Source organism: Numida meleagris, chromosome 5 (assembly GCF_002078875.1).
Source record: "Numida meleagris isolate 19003 breed g44 Domestic line chromosome 5, NumMel1.0, whole genome shotgun sequence".
Lineage (NCBI taxonomy): Eukaryota > Metazoa > Chordata > Aves > Galliformes > Numididae > Numida > Numida meleagris.
The window spans coordinates 5,698,352-5,723,682 of NC_034413.1; the positions used below are offsets into that span (position 1 = coordinate 5,698,352).

The window sequence follows — 25,331 nt, forward strand, 5'->3', positions numbered from 1 at the left end:
TGAAATTACACAAAAGTTAAACAGCCAGCAGGAGCAAGTGTCACAGCCTGCTTCCGAGAGCCTAGGTGGAGAAGCTCCCTTGTCGCCTTATTTCTACACATTTCTGTGTAAAAAATACTACTTTTGTAATGACTCACACTTTCTATGGATACTGTTAGGACACCTCGATCTTCCTTTTTAAACTGTAACACGGCCTGCGACTGTGACCTGATTATCAAAAGCACTCTTAAAAAAAAAAAAAATGGTTATGAAGATTTAATAATGACATTTGTCTAGATAATTAAATATGATTCAGGAGTCTGAAACTAAAGCACCGCTGCTGGTCTGACATCTGCATGTTACTCTGTGGGCTAAAGCATTAGAGTCTGCTGATGAGCTCATTGCAAGCCTTAAGTCTCCAGGGATTTTATGGAGATGTGAGGACACTCAAGAAGCTCGTCAGAACCATGCGTGGCATTGCCAATTAATACTGAAAATAATTACAGCTGCGCTACTGCAAAATATTATTTTGCAAAGCCTGTATTTAAACATAATTCAGATCTTCACATGCTGACGAGGAAAAGAGGAAACAGTGCGGACGAGTCTGTGAGGTGCATGCAGAAACAAGCGCTTCATTAATGACGAAATATTTGATAGCGCCTTTATCGGCATGCAGTCATGTGCTTAAATAGCGTGAGCCAGAGATGACTGTTTCAGCTTCTCATTTGCCTTATGGGAGGCAAGAAAGGGCTCCTTGTTTGATTTGTAAGATGAGACAGCTTGTTGCACAAGGCAACAGAGGAGACCGTACAGAGAACGCCGCAGCCAAGCGTTCGCTGAGCTGCTTTGGACTCCTGCCACAAGGAAGTGCAGTGGGTGCAGCCACCGTGCAGGGAATGTTGCAAAAGGGATTAGAAAGGAAACGTACCTCTAAAGAGCGTGGCAAAAAAAAAAAAAAAAAAAAAAAAAACAACAACCCCACCTGGTCAGTAAACTCCAGAGGTGGCAACAACTGATGTGTGCAACACAAGGCTACCAAACAGAAAAGAAATCATAGAATTAAAAAAAAAAAACAAAACAGATGGGTCTCTCTTACTTTTTTATCCTGCTCTTAGATGTTAACGTAAGAGTTTCTGAAATGAATCAAGCACAGATAAATCCCTACTGATAAGTTCCTGATTTCTTCTCAGGTCACAGTGTTCCTGAATGCTGGCAAACAACCTGAGAGCTGCTCCAGGGTCACTGGAAGCAGTGAGTGGGAGGCACAAGGGAGCTGCTCCGCAGGTGGAGAGCAGAGCACAAACGTGTCTTTCTGGAAGCCAAGATACGTAAACTTTATTTCTGTTTCTTTGTGACCATCAGAAAATTGCAACACCCAGCCAAACCCAAACCCTGTGTTTGAACGCTCCCTGAGCCCCTGCATCCCGGGGCCGTGCCCACTGCCCTGGGCAGCTGTTCCATTCCCACTGCCCTCTGGGGCAGAACCTGTCCCTAACCCCCCCGCCCCTCCCCTGCCACAGCCCCAGGCCGTTCCCTCGGGCCCTGTCGCTGTCACAGAGAGCAGAGCTCAGCGCTGCTCCTCCGCCCCCTGTGAGGAGCTGCAGCCGCCACGAGCGCTGCCCTCAGCCAGCAAGAAAATCCACAACGTGGAAATCTGCCGCTTTCATTCGGTCAGCAGAGCAGCCGGTTGTAAACGAAAATCAATTCTGAGGTAGTCACACTTTAAGTGTCTCTCTGAGCAGACTTTTATTACTTCTGCTGCCCGAGAAGCCCCCAGCCCCTCACAGCCCGGCCACGTGCAGCCCAGCCACGTGACTTCGGCACCGCCCACTTCCGCGCCGCGGCCCAATCACCGCGCGGCCCCTCCGGACTACGCTTCCCAGCGTGCCCCGCGGCGCGGCCCCTCCGCCTCCTTCCGCCTTCCGCCTGCCGCAAAGTGTCGCGCCGCGGCTCCCAGGCTGTGCCGGTGGCCGCGGGCCGTGCCCGGAGCGAGCTCCGGTGGCAGGAGCGCGGGCGCCATGGGTGGCGGGCGTTGACCCCGTCCCGCGTGGTCTGGGGCGGCGGTATGGAGGAGGAGAGCATGGAGGAGGAGGGCGGCGGCGGCGGGGGCTGCGAGGCCATGATGGACGACCAGAACCACAACAACTGGGGAGCCGTGCGGCACCTGCTGGGCCCCGCCACCGCCGCCTCTCTCGGCGACCGCCTCCTGCGCGGCCCCGCGGGGCCTCCGGCCGCGCCGCTGCTGCCCGTGGAGCCCGAGGCCAACGGCGTGCTGAGGGGCTGCGAGCCGGCGGGCGCTGCGGGCAAGGGGGGGCCCGGAGCCATCGCCGCCGCCATCAACATCAACGCCTCCACCTCCAAGTTCCGTGAGTGAGCCCAGGGCGGCGGGGCTGCCCGCCGCCCTCCTCCATGCTATTGCTTGTGGGCGAGCTTCGGGGCTGGGGCTGGCCAGGGGTGGGGTCCGGAGCCTTCGCGAGGTGCTTCGTGGACTGGGGTCGGCGCCCAGCGCTCTACGGGGGATGGAGCAGCGCCTTCCCGAGCGGTGCCGCGGCTGCCGAGCGCTGACACGGGCCGTGGGTCGGCACCGCGGGACCCCGTGGCCTGGCCTGGAGTTGTGACTTGGGGAGCGCTTTCCTGCAGTTTTCTGGCTGGAGAACTGACCCTAGCAGCGGGGGATGGTGCAGGCTGGCGTGAAACCCGTTGGCTTGGGGGAGAGGGAATAGGTGCAGAGCCGTCCCCAAAGGGTGATGTGCGTCTGTAGAGGCCTGGGGAGAGCAGCAGTGAGTGTTTCCTCACTGAGGTAGATTCAAACCGTCTTTTGCATCAAGCTTTTAGCAGCAATGGTAAATGTAGACGTTTTTCTGCCGTTTTGCTGAGCTAAGGCGGAGGGAAGGGAAGGTCTTCCTGCTGTTCTTTTTGATTTTACTTTTATTTCTAGCAGTCATATCGCTGGGCAAAGTACACCCTCTTCCCTAATGGCTTTCAGGAAACTTGGATTTGGCGAATAAATTCCTAGAACTGTAGCTGTGTAATTGCCATGATGAAATTTTGATGGGAAGTGCCCTTTTTTCTTCTTCCCTGTGCCAGCTCACCTGCGTAGCTCCCCAGCAGCTCAGAAGCCAGAAGTTCAGGCTCCCGGCTCCCTGCAGCCCCAGCTCTGTGGCTCTCGGCACCCTGCCAGGGCCGGCTGCTTTGAAGCCGAGGCTCCCAGACTCCCTGAGCTTGCTGGCTCGCTGCCTGCCCAGCTGTCAGGGCCCCAGGTACCTCGGGGTGGCTTGTAAATGCTTGGGAAGGCTGCAGAGAAATGGCGCTTGGCCTCGGTAAACCGAGCCCTTCAATTCCCAATTCAGAAGTTGAGAGCTGGGCTTTTTCCTTCTATTTCAGAATGAAAATACTTGCAAACTTTGGATCTTACCCAAGTGGGAAGGTCGTTGCCTAGCTAGTCCACAACATGTATATGAGGGGGAGGAGAGGCAGCTCTGCATGATTTTGCTTAGTGTGTGGTTTTTGACTTCTTGGTTTTGCTTCCCCAGCATTAATATCCCAACACAATAATTGTCTTACTGATATTCAGATATTTTTAAAGAGAAAATTGAGAGTCCTGTAAAATACGAAAGTCTGCGAGGTGTTACATTCAGTAGAACTTTTCTGCAGCTTTAACTATTGTTGGTGGTGTGTGTATATGAACAGCACAAATCCACTGAGATAGTGAGGGTGGAGAAAGTACAGGAGCTGAGCAGGGGTCCTGCATGTTCCCATCCTCATGCTGATAGAAGACTCTTTGATCTCCTCTGCTTAATTCTCATATATGCATAAAGGGAGAGAGGTCTCCTCAGAGGTAAATGTGTGGTGAATAGGGAGGCAGCATGTGCTTGTTCCCCTCCTGTCTGCTGTGTCTTTGCAGTGGCAGAATACACGTGCAAAACTGCTTGTCAGTCCTGAGCTTGGTAAGAAAGTTGTCTGCTCTCTGCTGCATGAAGAGGTTCTTCAGAGAAGGGCTGTTCTTTGCTTCTGTTGTGAGGCTGAGACTTCCTTTTGGACAGGTTGTCCTGCAGTGCTCTGGTAAACTGGAGCTCCAGTGACACCCATACTGGTCTTCCTCTGGAGTTTTTCCTCTAAAACAGCAAAAAAAAAGTCCATCACTTCTGTTTTAGTATGTAATTACTTGCAGCTTATAGCTTTTGTTCACATTTTAGTTGCAGACTAATGCTGTCTAGTGGGCCCTTTCTGGTCTAATTCATCTTGTAGATTAATGGAGGAAGAAGATTAGAAAGAAGTTTCCATCTAGAAGGTGCAAGTAAAATTCTCCTTCCTTGAGATTCAGATAAGGCTGAGAACTGAGATGTAGTGATGTGTAGCACCTTTAATAGCTTTTTCTCTAGTTAGAGCAACTTAAGAAAATTTTCCATGTTGTGGTGAACTTATAAGTCAACCTATTTCCAGTTGATTAGATTCAATCCTAGCTAATGATTCGTAAAGCAATACTGCTATGAAAAATGTTTCCTAAAGGTCATAAAGGAGGAAGTAAGAACTTGTATTGCTTTAAGAGAAACCTCTTCCATGCTGGTAACTGGGAGCATACCCTAGTTGTGGGGAGGATGCACAGTTTTCCTTTTTCATCCTTTTCAAACCAAGGTGAATATGAATGTATTCAATCCCAGTCCTATTTGGATGGGCACACGGGGCTGTGCGCATTGCACGTGGCTGCATAGACAACTAGTGTGATGAGGGGAAAAAAGGAGTGTAACGTTACATTTACTAACCAGTCTTGGTGCAGACAGAGAAACCTATCATTAAAAACAAAAGAATTGAAAGCCGCTGTAATGCAAATGCATGCACTTGCCACATCCCCTGCCTGAACCGTGGTGCCATAGTGCAGCAAGTCTCTTGTCAGGCTGTGTGAGTGAGGAGAAAAAGAAAGGCGTGGATCTACAGCGATGGCTGTGGGTCCGCCCATCACTTTCAGGCATCTGTCTGACGTTTCTATGCTTGCACAAAGTGTTTTAGGGTTGTAGTGAGCATTGCTAATTAAGTGGTAGAGCTTAATGCATTTCACTTCTGAGATGAAATAATCAAAGCTTCTTAAGGATGTCTTGCTTCTTTCTCCCTTAAATTTTTATTGACTGAGTAAATGACAGACAATGGGCGGACGAAAATCTGCTTAGCTGGCAGCAGGTTGGGTTTCCTTATGCCTTCACTCCTTCCTTTTCTAGCCATAGCTTTAAAAGAAGGGTGTCTTTCCTGTGTTACTGTAGTAAACATTTGGAGTGCTTTTCAGGTCAAGTTGCCTTGCATAAATAACAATCAAGAGCATCGTTGATCATTACTGTTATTCTGTTCTGTACCTATGACCTTTCTAGCACCCTTTTTGGGCTGTGCAGAAAATGTGTTTTTCCTATCACTTCAGTGGGTGATGTATGCCTACTCTCGGATTTTCTTTTTTTTTGGTAATAATTCTAGTAGTTTTTTTGCCATCCTTCTGATAGATAGTTTTGGGAAGGCTGTATTTCAGTTCCGGCTGTGGTGCTGAAATATCTAGGTTATGCTATGAAGCTCACGCGTATTCTTTTTCACTGACATGATTTCACTGGTGCATTTGACTTGCACCGTTTTTCTTTTGAACTTCTCAGCGTGTGGAAAAGCAGCAGTTGCTTGTCTAGCTTTACTTGTGAAATGTAATTTGCTGGAGAGTATCGGCGTCTTTTCCATTCAATCAAACTCGGGTGGGACAGGGAGAGAGATCAAATGCTTGCATTGTTACGGAATCCTCCACTTCCCAAAAACTCAACTAATCTCAAGGAAATCGACCTCATCTTCCGGAATCACCCTTTCCCTGCAGATTGGAAATGGAGGCTGTTGGATGCGTGTTCTTTGAAATCTTGAATACCTAGCATAAGGATAAACTGTTAAGAACGGCATCCTAAAAAGGTGGGGGAGAAAAGGTTAAAGATGCTTTAAAAGGGTTATTGTAGTTTTCTTTCGGTGAGCGTGGTTCCTTTCCTTCCTGGTCCTGGGGTGGCTCTTGCAGAGTTTGCAGTAGTAGGATAGTACCTTCCAAAAAAAGCTATTGCTGACTTGTGACAGTTAGTGAAACCTGAAAGTAATTTGTTTTCTGGATTAGAAGAACAGAAAATAGTGATTGTTCCATGGGTTGGCCTTGGGCTCTTAGGCCAGTCACAACATCTATGTTGCTATCTTTCAGAACTGAAGCGTAGAAATCAAAGCTTTTGTAGGAAGTTAGTTGGGACCCATGAATGTTTCCTATTCAAATCTGCCGGGGCTTTTTTAGAAAGTGTTTTGTGCTTTACCTGTGTGGTGCTTCTCATGAGTCTGCCTTGCTGCTTTCTCCTTCTATGTGTATATATCTGTGGAATACATATATGAAATATATAGATTAGGAATATATATTAGGAAAGAATCCTCACTATAACTGAAGGCAAAGGGAATTGCGTGAAGGCTTTGGCCAGGTGAGCTGCTGGCCTCATTCAAGGCTTGTAACATGGACACAGCTGCTGGGAAGGATGTTGGAAGAGGCAATCTATCCAGGCACCACTTTCTATGCTTCTTTCTTTCTTTAAATAAAAAAGATGCAAATTGAAGTATGGGCTTTATTTTTAGATGAGGTTATCTTAGCAGAAGTGAACTGTTCCTTTTTTTCTTTTTGCAGCTTACTGGTGTGATTTGAAGTTGCACCTCACTCATTTGCTTCCGATCTCTTAGCTGAAGTCACTAAATGTAGTTTTCCTCTTTTCCTTGTAGTAATGAATGTTATAACGATTGAAGACTATAAGAGCACATATTGGCCAAAGTTGGACAGTGCCATAGATCAGCTTTTAACTCAGAGTCCTGGTGACTACATCCCTATCTCCTATGAACAAATATACAGGTAAGGAAATCTTTCAGGTGTTTCATGACTTCCTTTCTATATGTAAATGTTTGTTCTGTCTTGTAGCCTATGCATGTGTCATATTTTGTATTTATGTGGAGGGAAGGGAAGGTTATACAAAGTAGAATATTGTTTAAATCATTTGAATGGGTAAATATCAGATAAATACCTTGATATCCCATATTATCAGAAGTAAATACTGAAGGGGGAAAAAGATGCATGAACTGCCAATGTGAGAATAATCAGCACCACAGTTGCTTAGCGTAATACATTACGAAATGCATTGAAGTCTCAACATCCCTTTCCTCACAGGGGAAGAAGAAAAAGGCATGGTAGGTGTCTGACAGTATTTCAAAAGGATTTTGTTGTCATAGCTAGTAGGGGTCAACCTGGTGCAGTAGAAGTGCAGGAGTAAATTGAAACAATTGGTGCTGAGGTCCTTTCATGGAAGTTGTCATTTGTGTGCTTTACATCAGGTAGATTGGGTCTGATTCCTTTTTGGCCAGCCATCCTGCTGCATGCATGGTAGAGGCTGACGTGGTTCAGTCCCTTGCGTCTGCATTCCTGTCTGGAGAACACCTGACTTGTGCCCAGCCTGGAGATTTGCCTTGCTTTGCTTAGTAAGGAACCTCGGCACTCACCTGCACTGTCCTGCAGACACAGCTAATGCCCAGTTGGTTATGGCAGGAAGGTTTGCTTCAAAGCTGTGCTACTGCTCCAGACAAAAGTACTAAATGCTTTTGCAATCTGTCAATTTCTTAGGAGATGGACTAAAATGGACATTTTTGTTCTGTAGACGAGAAGTATCCCGAGTGTAGGTAAACAGGGCAGAAACTGGGGGGCTGCTGCTGTTTGCTGATCCTTGCCTGCAGCACAGCTAGAAGCATAATGTTGCATACCGAGAAATAACACAGGCATTTCAGTCAATGCTTGCTCTTTTCAGAAAGTTTCAGCTCTGTCTCCTGTCCACTTGTTCTCAGCCGCTTTGTCCCTCTAGTTTGAAGCTTTGGATTAAGGAGCTAGATGCAAGATGGGCAGATCTTCAGTCTTCCCTCTTAACTCCAGTTAAAACTTCAGTTAAAATTTCTCTTTGCTCTTCAAGCTTGTGGAGCTGCTGTTGTCAGCACTTGGACATCAGCATGTCTATAAATAATAATGATGGTCAATTTGACTTGGGATGTGTTTTGCAACTTTAGCATGGATAATGAAACTTCCTTCCCCAGCCTGAAATTGCATATGTGCAAACAACCATCAGGAACAGTGAAGTCATTGTCTGCTGGCAGTCCTCCCTAGTTTATTTGATCTATACCTAGTTAAGATTCTTTTAAAAATTATATATAAAAGGGATAATAGGTTTTAAGCTTCTACTAGTTAACCCTTAGACATCAGAGTGAAATGTGATGCGGTATTTTAGTGATACACATCTTTTGCATACATTTTTAGTATTATTGAAACAAGATTGTACCTTCTTGTTACTGAGAAAGCTGGCATGTCACTTCTGGAGTTTTCTTTTAAAGTTGTCTGTGGATGTAATTACACTGACACAGCCTTTTCCAACCTGGAGATTTATTTATTGTAGTGTCCCTTTGCCTGACTTGCGATCTAGACAAGGTAGATTGAGGATGGAAGAAAGCTCCTTTTTGTTGAATTTATTGATGATGCTTTCTTGGGGTATCATAGAAAGTAGGAAACAGACTCAGGTTGTAGATCCTTTCTGCTTCCCTAAGCTAGTTCTGTACTTTGAAAGTTAAGGTGTTTTTAAATCTCAAGCAGCTACATATCTTTTATTTTTTTGCAGTGAAATTGAGCTGAAAATATGCTGTCTGTTTTGATCCTCTTTGTGCTGAATAAAGGAATTGAGGTTTCTACTTTGCAAACTTGAAATGTCTTATTAGATGCACAAGCTAGAGTATTTGATGTGGTCGGTAACTATAGGTGAGACTGCTCCACCGCGGTGAAAGCTAGGAGATAATTTCAGAGGTGTGTATGCAGATGTTTGCTTTGGATCAGTTTACATATAACCTACCAAGTGTCATTAGTGACTGTTCTCATCTTTGAGTCCAAAGCTTGCCTGTTTATAGTTGCTTCCTCTTAAAGGAATGAAGTTAAATACTGATAGAGTTGTAACAAAGTGAGGTGAGAAAAATGTGGGCAGCCAAGTTGTACTTCTGACAATCATTACCGGTGTTTCTTAAGGCTAATGCAAGTAGATCACTGTTCTTCAAGACAACTTTCAATCTCAAATCTTCATTCCTCCCACTAACTGTCCTACTTGAGTGGTGCTGAGCTATGCTAACGGGCTAACAAGTTGGTGACTTCTTTGGGGTAATGGCAGGGCAGGGATGATTCACGGAGTCAGCCCACAATCAGGAAGTGAAAACAGGATCTGCAAATGGGGAAGTAACATCTAAATATAAATGTTCAGATAAAGTATAAGCATGTCCTACACGTACTTAAAAAAACTGATGTTTCACTACAGGATATGTTGCAGAACTAAGTTCAGTGCATGTAGCAATAAGCAGACCTGCTTTAAAATTCAGTTTAGTTACGTAGTTATAAATGAAGCTGTCAGCTTGAGGAAGCAGCTGTATACCCATTGGTGATGCAGCAAACAAGCATCAGGCCGTTGCTGTTGTTGATGTGCTGGCTGGTTTCTAAGAGATCACAGAAGTCATTCTGGCTTTTCTTACCAATGTTTCTTTCTTTGATCTAAATTAAATTGATATGTCTGCTGTTACAGCACCATAACAAAATATCTTCTGCGCTTGATTGTTCCAGAATAGAACCTGCTATTGGTAGACTTCCTGTGAAAGAATTAGGATTTTTTGACTATTTTTTTTAAACAATACCAAACTAGACATGCTTGGTTATCTTCACAATATAAGAGAGGGAATGGTGTTTGGTGTCTTTATTTCTTTAAAAAAAAAAAAAAGTGGCTTGCCAGATGAGAGGACTTTATGTAAGGGTGAACAAAGTATTCTTGAAGTTGTCAAAGGAAATAAATATAAACTTGTAAAAGGCAAAGGAATATTAAATCTGTTACTGGTAATCTGCTTGTCAAACCTTCTTCCAGAAGGCTTTGAGAGTGGCAGTTACTGAAGTAGAGTGCTGTCTCAGCCCCTGAAGTACCAGAGTCGGTGCTTTACCTTTCCCTTGCATTACAAAATTAGAGTAGCCCTGAGTTGTCAGTGCCACCTTTTCAGTTTTTTTTTCTTTGAACCACTTGCTCAATAAGGAATCGCAATGTGATTATTCCCTTGGAGGGGCATAGTGTTGCTGTGCCTTTTCTTTAGCCTGTAGGTACCAGAATTGTAGTCTAGGAACTGGACCTCTCTAGATTTAAATTTGTCTGTGCACGTTCTAAGGAACTGTCTCTGGCCTAAACTGATTGTTCTTGCAGTACTCCATGTAGTCTGGGAGAGAGGGGCAGGACAGAGGCACAGAGAGGAGGCTTGGCCTGCCCAGGATCCCAGGTGAAGGCTTCCTGTGCCTCTTGTTTTTTGGCAGGTAGCTTTCAGGGTGCTGACTTCAGAGAATGTAAACACGGTAGTGAAGCAGAAGCTACTCGATGCCAATAATGCCCTGAAGATGACTACCTTAATGTTACTTGCTGCTTACTATTTTGTGTCTATATGTATATGTGTGTATTTGTCTTACAACTGTTGTAGATGTGTTTTGAGTACCTAGACTTACTGCAGATATGCTGTTATTGCAATATGAGAGCAGTAAAATGTTCTTAAAAAGCAAACGTGACACTGAAGAGCAGAATTACTACAGCCAACCCATGAAGTGGAGAGTAAAAGTTGGGTTGCTCTTTGCACATCTTTGTTTATTGTGAAATATAGTTGTTGGTTGGTCTTTTTTTTTTTAGGTTTTAAGTCACAGAAGATAGAACGGCATGCATAGGTCTTTATTTTTAGAACTTCTGCCTGTCTGTTCAGTAGTGCACTGTTATGAGAGTTCATTGTAAGCTAAGCTGTAGCTAGGCGGGGGTGAAGGGTGAGGAAGACAGGGATGACTTAAGAGTCTACTGGAGTTCATTTGAAGCTTAGGGCTGTATTTAAAAGTTCAGCAATTGTTCACTTAAGTCTGTTAGCATCTGAATTGAGACTTGAACGAAATATTTTGAAGTCTGTTACCCTTCATTGCAAACTGTTGTAAGTTCATTGTTTGTTCCTATATTTGTTTCTGCAGTTGTGTGTATAAGTGTGTATGCCAGCAGCATTCGGAACAGATGTATAGTGACCTAATAAAAAAGATAACTAACCACTTAGAGAGAGTCTCAAAGGAGCTGCAGGTAAGAAGCTGCACAATCTAATTCTATCTTTCCTGGGATCTGTGCTTATATTGGAGCAGCATGTAGATGGCCTATGGAGGCTGTTGCCATTAATTCTAATTTACACTAGTTTACTAAATTGAGAACTGCCTCACTCGCTGTCTGACAGAATGCCAACTACTGGGTCCAGTTGTATGGCATCCCTTAGTCTTAGAGATACTGTGTAGACAAGAGTGCCTAAAACTTGATATAATACAGAATCAAAGATTTGAGAAGGGGAATTCTAAAGCGTAATCTGGCTTGTAAACACTTCAGTCAAATATAATCTGAGCACAACATTGCTATCTGCCATTGCTGTGTTAATCTTTATAAACTGTTTACGGTCTTTGTTCTTGATAAGCAGCACAAAAATCTAAAGAAAGAAATTAAAGTGAATTAAGTATGCAGTAATTCATAACTGGTATTTCATAATTCATGTGAATATTGTGTGCTACAGTTTATTCTGCATTTTTCTTGCCTATCTCTAGATGTCAGTGGTTTACAGCAGTCCTAATACAACTTGTATATACCTATCTTCTTTACATCTTATTTGTGCATCCATGTTTGTTTTCATGTGTTCCTCACTGAAAATTCCTTTTAGGCTAGAAACTCCAGGCATGTGCTTGACATTGTCATCACTAGCAGCAACACTAATTTATTTTTGTAGTTTTTGTTATTTTCTAAACTGATTTTTGAGTTTTGTACTGACTTGTGTTGAGTCAAGCAGAGATGCCAAATGCATAGGAACCAGAAGCTACAGCAGCTCTTTCAGTGCTTCTAATAACTCATAGCTAATTTTAGTCAGTCAGAAGCAGTCAGTAAGATGACTGATGCTAACTGCATCAGGTACCTCTGGGTAAACTAGCATGTCCATCAAAATGCACCTCACTGTAATCATTCTGCTGTTCTTCTCTCATGTCACGCTTTCCTTAACAACACAAATCAAAAACCAAAAAGAGACAACACCCCAAAATGTAGTGGATGTGATGACAGTCTGTGAAATATCTAGGTCATCTTGAGCTAGATTCCTTGCTGCTTTTCTGTTTTATGGTTTCTTTATTTCTCATACAGTGACAGCCTCAGCTGTTCTGTAACTGCTTGTCAATGCAGATAAACATAATGTTTAGAATGAAGTTTTCCCTGGGTCCAGCTGAACTGGTGCAGCCTGTACATTTTTCCTCTGATTGTGAGAAGTAAGAATCATTGCAGCTGTACAGGTTTGGCCAGTTCTTCAAATACGTCCCATAGTAGAGTACTACATTGCTTTGAATTTGGAAATACCCCAAATTCTTTTCTCTGTAGTAGTCCTTGATGGCTTCCTCAGTTCTGAAACTGTAGGTTTTAAAGCTTCCTTTGGCACATACGTGCCTTCAGTTCTTCCGCCTAAAAACAAGGCAGTCTTCTGAACCTAAATTGTTGAAGGAGTAATTGACAACCATATAATGCAATGTTTGTCTTGCGAAAGTGTTCATACGTAGGGTAGACTCTCCTTGTGGCAGGTGGCATAGTGGTAGTATAACACCATACCATCTTCAAGGGACTTTGTTTTTGGAGAAATGGTAAATCCATCTTTTGAGCTGCTTGAAGAAAAACCTGTATGCCTTAAAAAAAAAAAAAAAAAAAATTGTTCTGTAATGAAACTGTTTTAGTTGTGGATTGTGAAATTACTACAATCCATTTTACTATCCTTGTGTCTTTGCTCTTAATACCTTTTGGTGACATGTAGTCACATGGGTTTAAGGCTGAAACATGGTGCTAGATCTTTACCCTACAATCTCCAACAAAAAATTACTTTGTAAATGTCAGTCACTTGGAAGTTTCCGTTTCACACAACATAAATAGGATGTATGCAGATCCTTCTAATGCACAGTATGTGACGTTTCACTTACTCTGATGTAAACTCATTCCACCTACCAATAATATTTAATCAAATTGTGGAGTTCTGTTGAGTTGGCAAGGTGTGACGTGATGTGAGGTAATATTTTTACATATAGAGAGGCAAAGATAGTACTCTGGCTTATCCTGAACTGTTTTTGTGTGAGAAAGCAGGTCATCATGAAAACTGAAATGGCGGGCAGCTGCAATGTCTTGTTCTGGACAAGCTGAACAACTTCTTTGTGTGGAAGTGCAATGGTTTCATGGCAGGTGGATTGCAGAATATCTGCGTGTAACCAACATGCCAGAGCAAGCCATTCCCTACTAGGAGCGCTCATCAACAGCAGAAGCAGTAAAACTGTCAGATACCAGATGGTAGAAGTGGAGCATCTAAGGGGACCAGTCTGACCTGCTTTTGCTAGTTTCTCACCGTACTGGAGTTTATTCTCTTTCTTTTCGGCATTCATTGTAGGAACTCCCTGTGTATTTTTTTTTTTTTCCTTTGCTTGTCTGGCAAACCTGCCTTTGGCTGAAGTTGGTGAAAGGACGGAGGTGGGCAGGGCTGGCCTGGGTGCCAGCTGGGGATGCACTGGGACGTGTGCGTGTTCCCTGGTCATCCCCTGCTGACTTCTGCTCTTACTGACTGGGTATCGCGTTGGGTGGCACTGGTGTTTGTTACCCTGAGCGCTCCTGAAGGGCTGCCCCACGCATTTTCAGCTCAAGAAATTAATTTGTGGTGGTGAGGGAGGGGTTAGGAAAATAGGAGTGGGCTGATGCGCACTCAGCATGTTTGGCATTGGGTGAAAAGCTATGAACATTACTGCTGAGAAGTACATGGAAGTGAGGTGAATTGCTTGTTGTTACCTCATCGCTCCTTTGAGATGGAGCCTTCTGTATCTGAAAATGTTTCTAGCTCCCTTCTGGCTGTGCAGGTCAGTGATCCTCTCCTCAGGCTGTTTCAGTTAGGGAGAAACTATGAGCAAGGGTTGCCTTCCTTTCTCCCAGCAGATGTCGGACCAGCTTCTCTGCATTAGTATGATTGAGTTTTGCCACATGTAACTTCCAGTAATTAAAGAAATGAAGGTTCCCTAACTCTTGAGTTGGTCAGGATTGTGGATTATTTGTGTTTTAAAGAGAGTGACTGCAGAACACACAAATGAATATACTTGCTGTTGTCCGGAAGCCTATTACACCTGTATGCATACTGATGATTTTTTTCAAGGTGCTTTATTTGGAAACTTTTTATTGGTAATGGACATAGCCCATTATGCTGTGGTTTAAAATAATGACAGCTGTTTTTGTGGGTAAGTGCTGAGTCATTCAGATGTATGAGATAGGGTGAATATGCAGACATACTTTCAATTTAAATACATTTCCTTTTAAATATAGTAAAGCTATAAAACTGTATTTGCATTAATGATGAGTGTTTGGCCTAAACATGTCTCTTGTGCTTTGGTAAAGTCATTTAAAATTAACTGCTCTGTCCATTACGTATCTCTTTAGGAAGCGACACTGGAAAGTATTTTGAGAATTGACAATCAAAATGTACCCTGGCATTGAGCAGGCCCTTGACAAACTGCAAGTACAGTTAACTACCATTGGTTTAGTTAGAAAAATCTCAGTAATTTATTTAGAAAATGACTGTGAGGTGAAAAGCAATAGTTTGCTGTGTTCACAAGGCTTTTATTTTAGAGCAAAAGTGAAAAAGGGATCTATTGATTCTAAGTCTTCATCAGAAACAGTTCAGTTCACTGACTGCAATTCTTATGTTCAGTGAAGTTAATACGTGAAGTCCTTTCTTTCTCTAAGTAAATAAACACTAGTTTGCTTGCGTGGTGTTTATTTTAAACCAAACAGAGCTAAAATGGCAGAATTTCTTGCTTAGATTCCATCTGACTAAAAGCACTGTGGTGAGTTTGGAGCCAGCTGCTCATGGCCTGTTTACCCTCTTGAATGCTCTAAAGAGCTTGGGGTTTTTCTCTTCTGTTATATGTTGCGAGGAGTGCGTTTTATTGTGAACACGAGGGAACTGAGCGGTCTCTGGTGTTGGTGGATAATACGCACAATTGTTGTGTAGTCCCCAGGACGTGCAGGTTGAGTCTTTGCTGTGCAGTGGGAGGGAGCTTTCCTGCCTGATATTAATCCTTACAGCTTCTGAGCCTTCTCTGTTGCCAGCTCTCAAACCAGCTGTGGCTGTGTATGAAAGATCTTCTCTCATCTTCCAATCTATTGATTACTTGGAAGAATATGTATAGCACCTGGTTACTGTCAAAGTCATTCTGCTATCTTAAGGACTGTCATATCTCTAGGAACTGAGTGCCTTGTATTGTTCCATTGTCTGTCATTTCCCGTCCTTAGAAATGTCAGCAGTCTCCTTTGTGGATGGCCTGTTCCTTCCTTGTCCCTTTCTTTCTGTAGCATGATTATCTCCCACTTGTTCCGTGTGTTTTTAGGGAATTTTGTCTTCCAGTGATGAACAGGCTGTCACTTCCTTGCCCAGTTTTTTTCTGAAATACTAAGCTGATGATTACTAATCTGATAAACATGATGAGGCTGTCAGATGCCTGATCTGGAGCTTCAGATTACATTCTGAAATTTGTTTTTGTTTTAGAAACTGTTGTGTAACTTTCAGTATTTCTGCTGATTACAAGAGTAGTGTGTGAAGCTTTAGGTGGCTTGTTGTGTTTAGCTTATGAACTTTACATATAGTCATCAGGGTGTTGTAAAATGCAACCAGATAGTGCTTTGAGTGCATGGTGAAACTGAACTGGGCAATGTTAGGTACAACACAACAATTCTTAGTATTATACCTTAAGGTAATTTTAGCCCCAACTGTTTTGTAGATGCTGTGCTTTCCTTCCAAGGTGTGTTGAAGGTTACACATGCATGCACACTTCTGACAACACCATCTCTGTCTGTTTTTTTGCACGTGAGGTCAGGCCACGCACACCACCCATGTGAAGAATCCCATTCTTATGCCACTGTTTGTATGGGTACTGCTTGGTTTGTTGGCTAAATGAGATATAGTGACCCTTCGTGGTTGCTACAAGAGATGCCACATCAGAGAAGTGACACTCAAAGCAGCTCTTATTAATTTAAAATTGTTTGATTCCCTGAAATGCGTACTGTAGTTACTATAGTTTCTTGAGCTCTGATTTAGGAAAGAAACCTGCCACCACTAGGTTCTGCTTATAGTATAGAGCATAAGTTGTGTTGGAAAATGAAGTGAGAACTTGCATTTCTTAAGTCTTCTTACTACGTATACTGGTATTTCTCAGCATCCTTCTGGGTCAGATATTAATATATACAGTGTATTTTTAAGAGGAAACTCCAGCTGGCCATTTATCTGGTCAATAATATTTAAGAGGGAGAAGAATATCATTCTGTTGCTGTAGGCATTCATCCAGCCGTTTTACCAAGGGAACATCACTTAATTGCCTGTAAAACAGACTTTTAATGCTCTGATCACACAGAACTGAATCAGATCAAATGAATAGTACTAGAACTTTGTCAGAAATCAGATGTGGTAGAAATATGTGCACCTTGGTGTGTGGATGTCAAAGAGATGAAGACAGTTGTGAGTATTTCACGATGTACAGCTTGAGGGCAGAGTTTTTAATAGGATGGCAGTCTTTGAATGAGCTGTACTTTGGCTTGATAACTGTTTTTCATAAGAAGTTTTGATAGCATGTTTGGCTGGTGAGGTAGACCTGGGGATCACCTATCTTTGCAGGGCAAAGCAAACAAATGACGCTTTACTGAGGAAGAACAAAAACTGCTCAAAGAGTCGGAATGCTTACACAAACAACAGGTTAGTTTGTGTAGTTATAGCTGCACTCCTTTCTCACTTGTCAGGCGTGGGAGAGATGCTGTAGCATGTATGCTGGCATCCTGGCAGTGAACATGTTCCCAGGAAAGTAGAACTGCACATCAGTATAAGAATGCAAGCTTTACCAAGTGTGTTGCTGATTATGCCAGATGAGTATTCATAAACAGATTGGCTTTGTGTTCTCAAACAAAGACCTGTTGTCATCGCTCCTCTCTTGTGAGCCAGTTTTGCCTTGAGCCAGCAGCCTGTCTTCTGCTGTTTGTTCTTTCATGTGTTCACTCAAAGTATGATTTTGGGGGGGGGGGGAAAGCCCCATATTTTTTGTGTATATGCACATTCATTGAAATGACTAGATATTAGATGTTGGATTTTTAGGGAAGGGCACTTTAGTATACTAGATCTCATTGCTTGTTGGAAGATGTGTACATCTTATGCATCATCCTTTCTCAAATCTGTTTTGTAATTCTCATATCTCTTGGTGCTGAGGTGACTGATGTGGAAGGAGATTCAATGATGCCCTTAACATCAGTTTTTAACAGTAGCCACAGTATTTTAGTCTTCAAAAACAAGTTGAAGATGTTAAATGAATGCAACTCCATCACAATTTGAGAAATCTGACCTTGCTTTCTCCTGTGAGCAGACACGTTAAATGGTTGCTGCTGGAAACTGTTCTTAGCCCTATGAATGGTAGATGAGAGCTTTTGTAGGAGAGGATTTAAGCTGTTTTTCTATATAGAGGCTCATGAAAGAGGAAATGAGTTGTCAGATTGATGGGTTTCAGAATGAGGAGTGGAGGAATGAGGGTTCCTCTTTTGGGAAGTCCTTAGGCTAGCAGTACATTTTTCTTTCTCTATATGAGCAGCTGCTTTAATATGTCCCTCAGGTATGATAGGAGTGGTTTTTAAAGACTTAATATTTTCTAGGGGATGGTAAGGAATAAATATCATTCTTATCTTTTTTCTCCCTCTGTAATTAAAACAGCTGAATGGATGTATTACTGTTTCTGGACTAAGACCAAGAGTAAAAAAAAAATCTCAGTTCAAGCAGTTTCTTTATTTCTTTTATTAAAAAATCACAGCAGACTGTATAGATTCTAAATGCACATCTACTCTAACGTTGACCATTTAGTAGAAGAATCTTAGCAACATCTATTTACTCACAAAAGCTTGTGGTCGATTGACTTAGTGCAATGCTTTTTTTAATATAAACTACAAGAATTTTATTTATATCAAGCTAGTCCCACTCCAGTTACTGTCCTACTAACATGAATGTAAGCACATGGAGAAAGTTCGTAAGCTCAGACAAGTAATTGCTCTCAATCTGGCTGTTTTGAGCAGCTGTGCTATAATGCTCGTGTGCAGAAGACACTGAGCTGGTTCTGTTTTCTCCGCACAGGTTACGGTGACTCATAGATGACCCGTGAAAATACTGTTTTTTGAGTTCTTTGGCCTGTGCTTGTGAGTGGTTTTCTTTGTGTACAAATTAAGCAATAATTGAGGAGAGTTTTGTCCTTTTTTTTTTCTAGAAACAAGTGGAGTCAGGTTGTTGGTGCCCTTCTGTTAGCATCTCCAGCGCTGAGTTGGGCTGAAACGCTACCGGGAAAATAAAACTCGGTGGCAAAGAGATGGTCATGATTTTGCTTTCTAGAAGTTAAGAACAAGGCTGAATGCTTGCCTAGTGCTTCCTGTGAAGCTCTCAGAGCTTCTCTCACCCTTCTTTTGTCCTGACCTAGAGCACTTGTTTTCTGCTTGGTTATAGGGTGGTGGTAGCCAACAAGCCAACAACTTCCAGCTATTCTCTGAAGACTTGAGGTCGTTCTCAGAAGGCAGCTGGGTGTGCATTTTGTATTCCTCTTAAAATTGCTCTGTGTGACATAGGCTTTGTGTGGTGAGCAAATGGCATTTTCATCTTCAGGAAAAAGATATCAAACCTTGATGGCCCCTGTAAACAGGACTGGCAAACTGTCCAGATGCCTTCTGTATTTTCTTTTAAGTGGAAAGTGTGGACTGTCAGTGTGAGAAGAGCAGTACCCTGTGTCAGGCTGTTGTCTGCTTTGAAGTAGAATTTTCCTTTTTCTTTAATCTTAAAGTTGCATACCGAGTCTTTATGAACCAGGGAGTATAACCATATTTAAAGCTGAGGTTAAAAAGGACTGAAGCAGGAATGCATTTTGCTTAGAAATGCAGATTTCATTGCATGTTATTTGCAACCAATTATGTATATTCATATATATATATCTTCATATATATATCTTTCATATATATATATGAAAAGGAGTCCCTGGGGTTTGTAGGCACTTCTATACATTGTTGGAATTTTGCACTAAAATTTGTTTGGCTGCCCCTGAGAACAGCATCTGCAATAGGAATAAAAACTAAGGATCAAAATGAAGAATAATGATATATAACCTTGGGCAACAACACGTAGAATAACACTCTTTATTCCTTTGCCAGGTTTACTTTCCTTTCCGAAATGTGTGTATTGGAGTTAGCTGTGAAAATTACCCATGTGTTCATTAAGCATATTAAGAAGGGGAGCTAAGGAAGCTAGCATAGAGGAAAAAAGTTTTGTAAATGGAGAACATTTAATAGAGCAAAACACCAGTGTGAAGTGTAGCTGTTCTTTGGGGCCTCTGCTGAATGTCCATGCAAAGGTTGAAAAATCTGCTGCTTAGAGATAAGAGCTGTAAGTTCTGATAAGGTAGTTGAGGTGCAGTCAGCCTTGAGCATTTCTCACATCGCGGATGCTTTGTGAAAGATATTTGAGCTTGTTTTCTTGCAAGCTTTTTGTTGCTGCTGCGTTTTTCACCCTCTTGCATAGAGCTGCAGGAGAGGAAAATGGCGCAAGAGAAAAGAAGCTGCGCTTCTTGTAAGCGAGCAGCACCTTGTCCTTGGGTGTGTGCAGGGGTGTGTGGCAGCAGGAGCTCGGGCAGCCAGCCCTCCTCTTCTGAGGGGAGCACAGGAGCAGAGCAGGAGGTGGCCAGTGGTGGGCACTGGGTTTGCATGGTCAGGATGGAGCGGGGATGAGTGGAGGAATGCTTCACTCCAGCTCTGCATGGCCAAGTGTGTCCGTCGTTGGCTAAGTGCGCTACTGAGTGCTCTGGTGTGGAACCTGGAGTCTCCCCAAGTATTTGTGAAGCAAGCAGTGGTTAGTACTTCCCATTTTCCTGCTTCCTCTCACAACTTAACTTAGCTAAAAATCCTATTCTGCAACGAGCTTCGATATTTTTCCTTTGAGAAAGATGGTGTTTTACACAGAAAATAGCAGCACTGTCGCTGTGGTGCTGCAAGGCCTGTCAGGGAGATGGCACTTCCAGCAGTTCCAGTTGGGGGCTTCAAGGTCATGCAGTAGATCTTTGCGTAGGTTCCAAATGCAGAGCTCCCTGAAGATATTACTTCACAATCCTTCTGACTCAACACCCTGAATATTTGCCTTGCCCTGTGTGACCCAGCTGAAACATAAAAATGCTTTCTGGGAAGGACAGTGTCTGTTGAAGCTGGAGGATCTGCTCCATGCCCACTCAGGCACCAGGCAGCTGCTCAGCGTCACTGTTCTGTCTTGGAGCAGTGGGATCAGTGCACGCACCGCAACGCTGTGAAATCCGGTTATGGATCCTAGACCTGATAGAGAGCTTTTCAAAAAGAATACTGCTCTTTAATACGTGCTTTTATTTGCATATGCTAAATATTAGTTTGCCACAGGCATGAGGTATTTCTTACTGAATGCAGCTGTTCTGACACATAGTCCTAAGCAAAATCACTGACTGGTGAAAACCCTTCTTGCTGGAGGGAGTGACAGTAGAAACTCTGGAAAGATGTGTGGCTTGCTTTGAATAGATTTAGTGGATCACACGCCTTGTAGTTTTTGAGTTTGGTGTGAAAACATAGCTGTTCCAGATCGTTCTCTTGTTCAAATTACAACCTGACTTTTACGGTTTCTTGCAGGCCAGCCCTCCAGATCTCTATATTGAAAGATTTAACATAGCTCTTGGACAGTATATGGGAGCATTGCAGAGCATTGTGCCTCTTTTCATATATATGGTAAGTTTTAGAAAATTATTTTCAAATAAGGTATGTCCATACACAAGATTCTGGCTAAAAGGAGTAAAATGCAGCTCTAATAATTTTCCTTGTAGAATTACTTACTATTCGGGCCTAGTTTTGCTACTTATATAGCAGTTCTGATAAAGATATGTGGGGAGAAAAGGGGGAAGCTGTGCTTCTAAACGCAGACTTCTGGAATTGATTTTCTGCCCTAATATCCCATTATTGGAAATAGGAGGAATTACTTTTATTTTGAGTCAAAATTAGCCTTCCCGAATAGGCCATTATTTATATCTTTATGAGATGGTTTATTGACTTGTTATATGTTGGCTTGGTAGATTACAAAGATGATTTTATTGCTCCTATATTGTACAAATTAAGACAAGATGGACGACTTCTGCCTCAAAGAAATGTCTCTTTGAAATGTCTGTATCAGTTATAAAGCAATTCTGAGCGTTGACTGAATGTAGGTAAACTGAGTTTCATAGCTCTGTCAGGCATACTTGCAGACGTTCAGGAGGCACTGATTGTGACTGTGCAGATTATGTACTTCATGAAATCCATATCTCTGAAAAAGCCTGTAATTTGTGTTACTTTAGTCAAAATGCCAAGTTTCTTATTGCTTTTTTTAATTGTAATGAGTAATTAAAGCTTGGAGTTGCCTTCCTCCTAGAAATTATTCTTACGTTGACATTGCGTAGAAATAAAAACTAAAATAAGAAGTTTTTAGCAAAGAAATGTTTAAAAAAAATTTGCTTTAGATTACGTAACATAACCTGAAACTCCTCAAAAGTTATTTTCATTGGTAGCATCCCAATGGTTGGGAAGCAACATCTTTTAGAAAGACCTACATTTTAGTGGGTATTCCTGAAACCAAGTAGTTTGCCAAAATGAAATCTAGTTGCTACAGCATCACATGTAAGCTAAGGGTTGTGTTTGTGGTGATAATTTTTTTTCCTCTCAGTTCCTGCTATGATTTATTATATCACATTTTAGTATCTGCTTACAAATGGAGATAAGCTGCTCGGGTTTGTACTTTATTGAATCCTCAGCTCTGTCTTGGAGGCTCTTCAATCACAGAGGTCAAAATCTCCTTCAAAATTAAGACTGCAGTACCTGTAATATCTAAAAATGTTCATGGTAGGCATAGACTGTCTTTATCATTATACATCTTGCCTATATAGATAGACAAGGTATAATTGAATAGATTTCCTTATCCTTTTCTGTAAACAGCTGCAATGGCTTCTAGTGAGAAGTGTTTTTTCTCACTTAATTTTTACAGTTTGAGTCTAACTGGTATGTGAACACAGTCAAAATCGTTAGAGTAATGAACAAATCTGTAAAAGGAGTACTTGCGTAGTAGTTGTAAAATACAATGGTTTTTGTAAGAATTCTAAGTACACTGATAATATTTTAAAGGAGCAGTATCTTTGAAGCAAGAGTAGTGATTTGTTCAGGCAGTAAAACTCTGTTCCTGCAAATGAGAACAGGCTTAAGAGTGACTTCTGTGCTAGTTCCTCTATCTGCCAAATGCAATGCTGATTTGTCTCAGCTATATAGTTGTTTTTGAAGGATAATATCAAGTTAAGACTCAAACGTCTTCCCTGATATATTTTATTAATCAGTTGCGCATGATGTGGAAGGTGCTGCTAGAAAAGACAGGATGAAAAATGTTCTCTTAGTTTATTTGTGCATACTTGGAGGTATTTCTATGTACAGCCACTTCCGCAGTCTTACATTATTGCATCTAATTGAGTTTTCTCTCATGCAGCAGCAGTTTCCTTTATTTAGACAAGAAAATAAAATTACAAAACAATTGCAGGAGCCAAAAGCCTAGTTATTCTCCAATATAAATTACAGCTTTGCAGTTTGTTTAATAGGTACTTCTAAAGACTATTTAATGGAAGTGGACTAAGTTGTTGGACTCTGCCTTTTTATTGGAAATACCAGTGTTTAACTTTTTTGGTAGTGATGTAATTATTTTAATCAGGAGTTTGAGGTCGCTGATTTGCACTAATAAACTTAGCTCTGAAAAGGTGGTTATATTAATGCTTAGGAAAGCTTTTTAAACATTCATTTATATGTTTAAAAATCTAGGAAGCCAAGGCAAATGTAAAGGTTTTTAGTACAACTGGAACATGTTTTTGTCTTTCGTTGGCCACAAGAGACGTAATTAGCCTTAGGGCTCAGTTCTATGCATTTAAAATCAACAGTGGTGCTTTTCTTCTCTTTGCTGGTCTGTACCAAACCATATTCTTGTGTGAATGGTGAAACGCAGGATGGGGGTTTTCTTAATGTGCTTTTATGTGGTGACCAAGCCCTTGGGTGACAATTAAGAGGGCTGACTTTGCAACTGGGGAATTGTTTTTTCTTTCTTCGCTAGGAGCACTAGTGGTTTTCTTTTCCTAATGGTGATGCTACATCTGTTGCTGCATTGAACTTTTCAAGAAAGCGTGGAGAACCAAATCACCCTTCTCACTCTAAGTTTAGTGGGCTTAAGCTCCTTCAAAAGTTCTGGTGCTATAATGTAGATGAAGCAAATGAAACTAGAAGTCAGCTTAGCACAAAACTCTTTATGCCCGGGGATAGTACCAAGTAAATAATTGCATTCTGTATGCTCAGTAAGTCGAAATGAGGTAATTCTAGATGCTTACAGCCTCTACATACAACAGTATACTGCACACGTGAATGAATACAAATCAGTACTCAAAGAAAAATTAAAATTGGCATTTAAAAGATAAGTTCTCAATTGCTTATTATAGTTGAGTAGATAAAAATCTATTATTTTGTGGTATGAGGCGGGCCTCATTCTTGTGAACCCTGTGGATTTAGGGTAGTTGAGATTAGAACCTTTTTTATCATTGCCTCTAAAATGTTGTTCTTACTGGGTGGCTTTGCACTTGCTTATTAGCTAGGAGGCATTTCGTGTGTGTATACACAGAGATGTTTGTATACATATGTGAATGAGGTAATAAACACTCTTGTACTGTTTGTTTTTTTCTCTCTGAAGTGTGTTTTGCTCTCCTTTTAATGATATTAACAGAATCACGTCTTCTAATGTTAGTCAAGATGGTTTCTAGAAGAGATGCTTGCATTGTATCCAAGTTTCTGAGGTGGTGGTATCGATTTACTATTTATTTACCTGTCTGCTAAATCTTGAAGTTAACTCACTTTTCAGGAACTACTGATAGAGCTGAGGTAGTGATGTCTTATGTGAGAAGTGTTCCTGGTTTTCCACTAACAAGATTGAGACACTTACTCTGCTGTCTTCTTTCAGCACTCTGGACTGGAAATGAAGTACTTACTCTAGGTTTTTCAAGTCTTGAACAAGAAAAGACTATTGCTTTTTGCATGTCTTTGTCAGCTGCATTTAATGTTAGAAAGTTTTGAGGCTATGAAAATAAAGAGTGTAGTATCTCCTCTGGCTCATAGGACGATGTGGTTAGCTTGATGTTGTCCTGTGCTGGTTGAGGTCAGTGGGTGTTGCAGACGTGCTTTAAGAAGTCAGACTGATGGAAGACTGAAGTACAGTGTGTAGCTTGGTGCTTCCTAGAAAACATATAGAAGAACTTCTTCCATTACTGTGAATTTCTGTTGCAATGACAGTTAACCATTGGCACAAAAATGTCTGTTCATTACAAGGCAGGTTATTCTGTGTGCAACACCTTTGTTTTCATTTTTTATTCCTTTACATCTTGAGTTTATTGTCTGCCACTGCAACAGAAACCCTCCCTTCCTCAGGGGCATGAATTGGCCATAGGTTTGTCTCTCTTCTGATACCCCCAAATAGGGGAAATAGACCAACCTCAATGGTAAAGCTGCTGCTGATGCAGAATGCTTGTCTTGAAAATTCGTGATTTCTGCATGCAAAGTTGATTATGGTATGTGTATAGTTCTGGTAATGCTTGAGAATATGGATTTTACAGAAAATGTAGTGATTGCTCTGCAAGTTCTGAGAGTTTGTTCAGTTTGTTAAGTAGTTTGGAAGACAGGAGAAGAACTTGATTTAAATTGTGCAAAACCATTCTCCCTTAAGATATTCCCTCTTCCAATAAATCTATCACGTAAGTGTTCCAGTACGTAAAATTCAGATTAAGTTGATTTTTTAGTAGCATGGCTACCTAATACTGTGCAGGTTGTCCAGATGAGTTCAGTTGGCCTATTTCCAAGCTGGTATTGAAGTGATAGATTTTTCATGGAACAACTACACTTGTAGGTATTAATGCCCACACATAAAATACAGTCAGGAAATCTTGCTATTAATTGCAGACTTGGAACTGGGGAGTAATGCCAAGTGGTACATTGAGTTTAAAGTCCCTCAGGGAAATCATGAATAGAATTTCTTCTGAGGCCTGAGGAGACAAACTTGTTAATGCTGAGTGGGTCCAGATAATTGAATCCTAA

The 25,331-nt window shown here is 41.8% G+C and overlaps 1 protein-coding gene across 4 annotated transcripts in view; it reads left to right on the forward strand.

Annotated features, from left to right (window-relative positions):
- The window catches only part of CACUL1 (CDK2 associated cullin domain 1), a 51,638-nt gene that overhangs the window by 7,929 nt on the left and 18,378 nt on the right, over nt 1-25,331 (forward strand). The window contains exons 3-6 of one of the 4 annotated variants that reach the window (XM_021397914.1): nt 1,170-2,345; nt 6,739-6,865; nt 11,060-11,162; nt 20,829-20,924. In XM_021397914.1, coding sequence (XP_021253589.1) covers nt 2,045-2,345; nt 6,739-6,865; nt 11,060-11,162; nt 20,829-20,924 — 627 coding nt within the window. In that variant the 5' untranslated portion in view covers nt 1,170-2,044. Of the gene's footprint in view, nt 1-1,169; nt 2,346-6,738; nt 6,866-11,059; nt 11,163-20,828; nt 20,925-25,331 lie in introns of those variants that run through there. The other 3 variants (XM_021397913.1, XM_021397916.1, XM_021397915.1) reach the window with 3 other exon arrangements.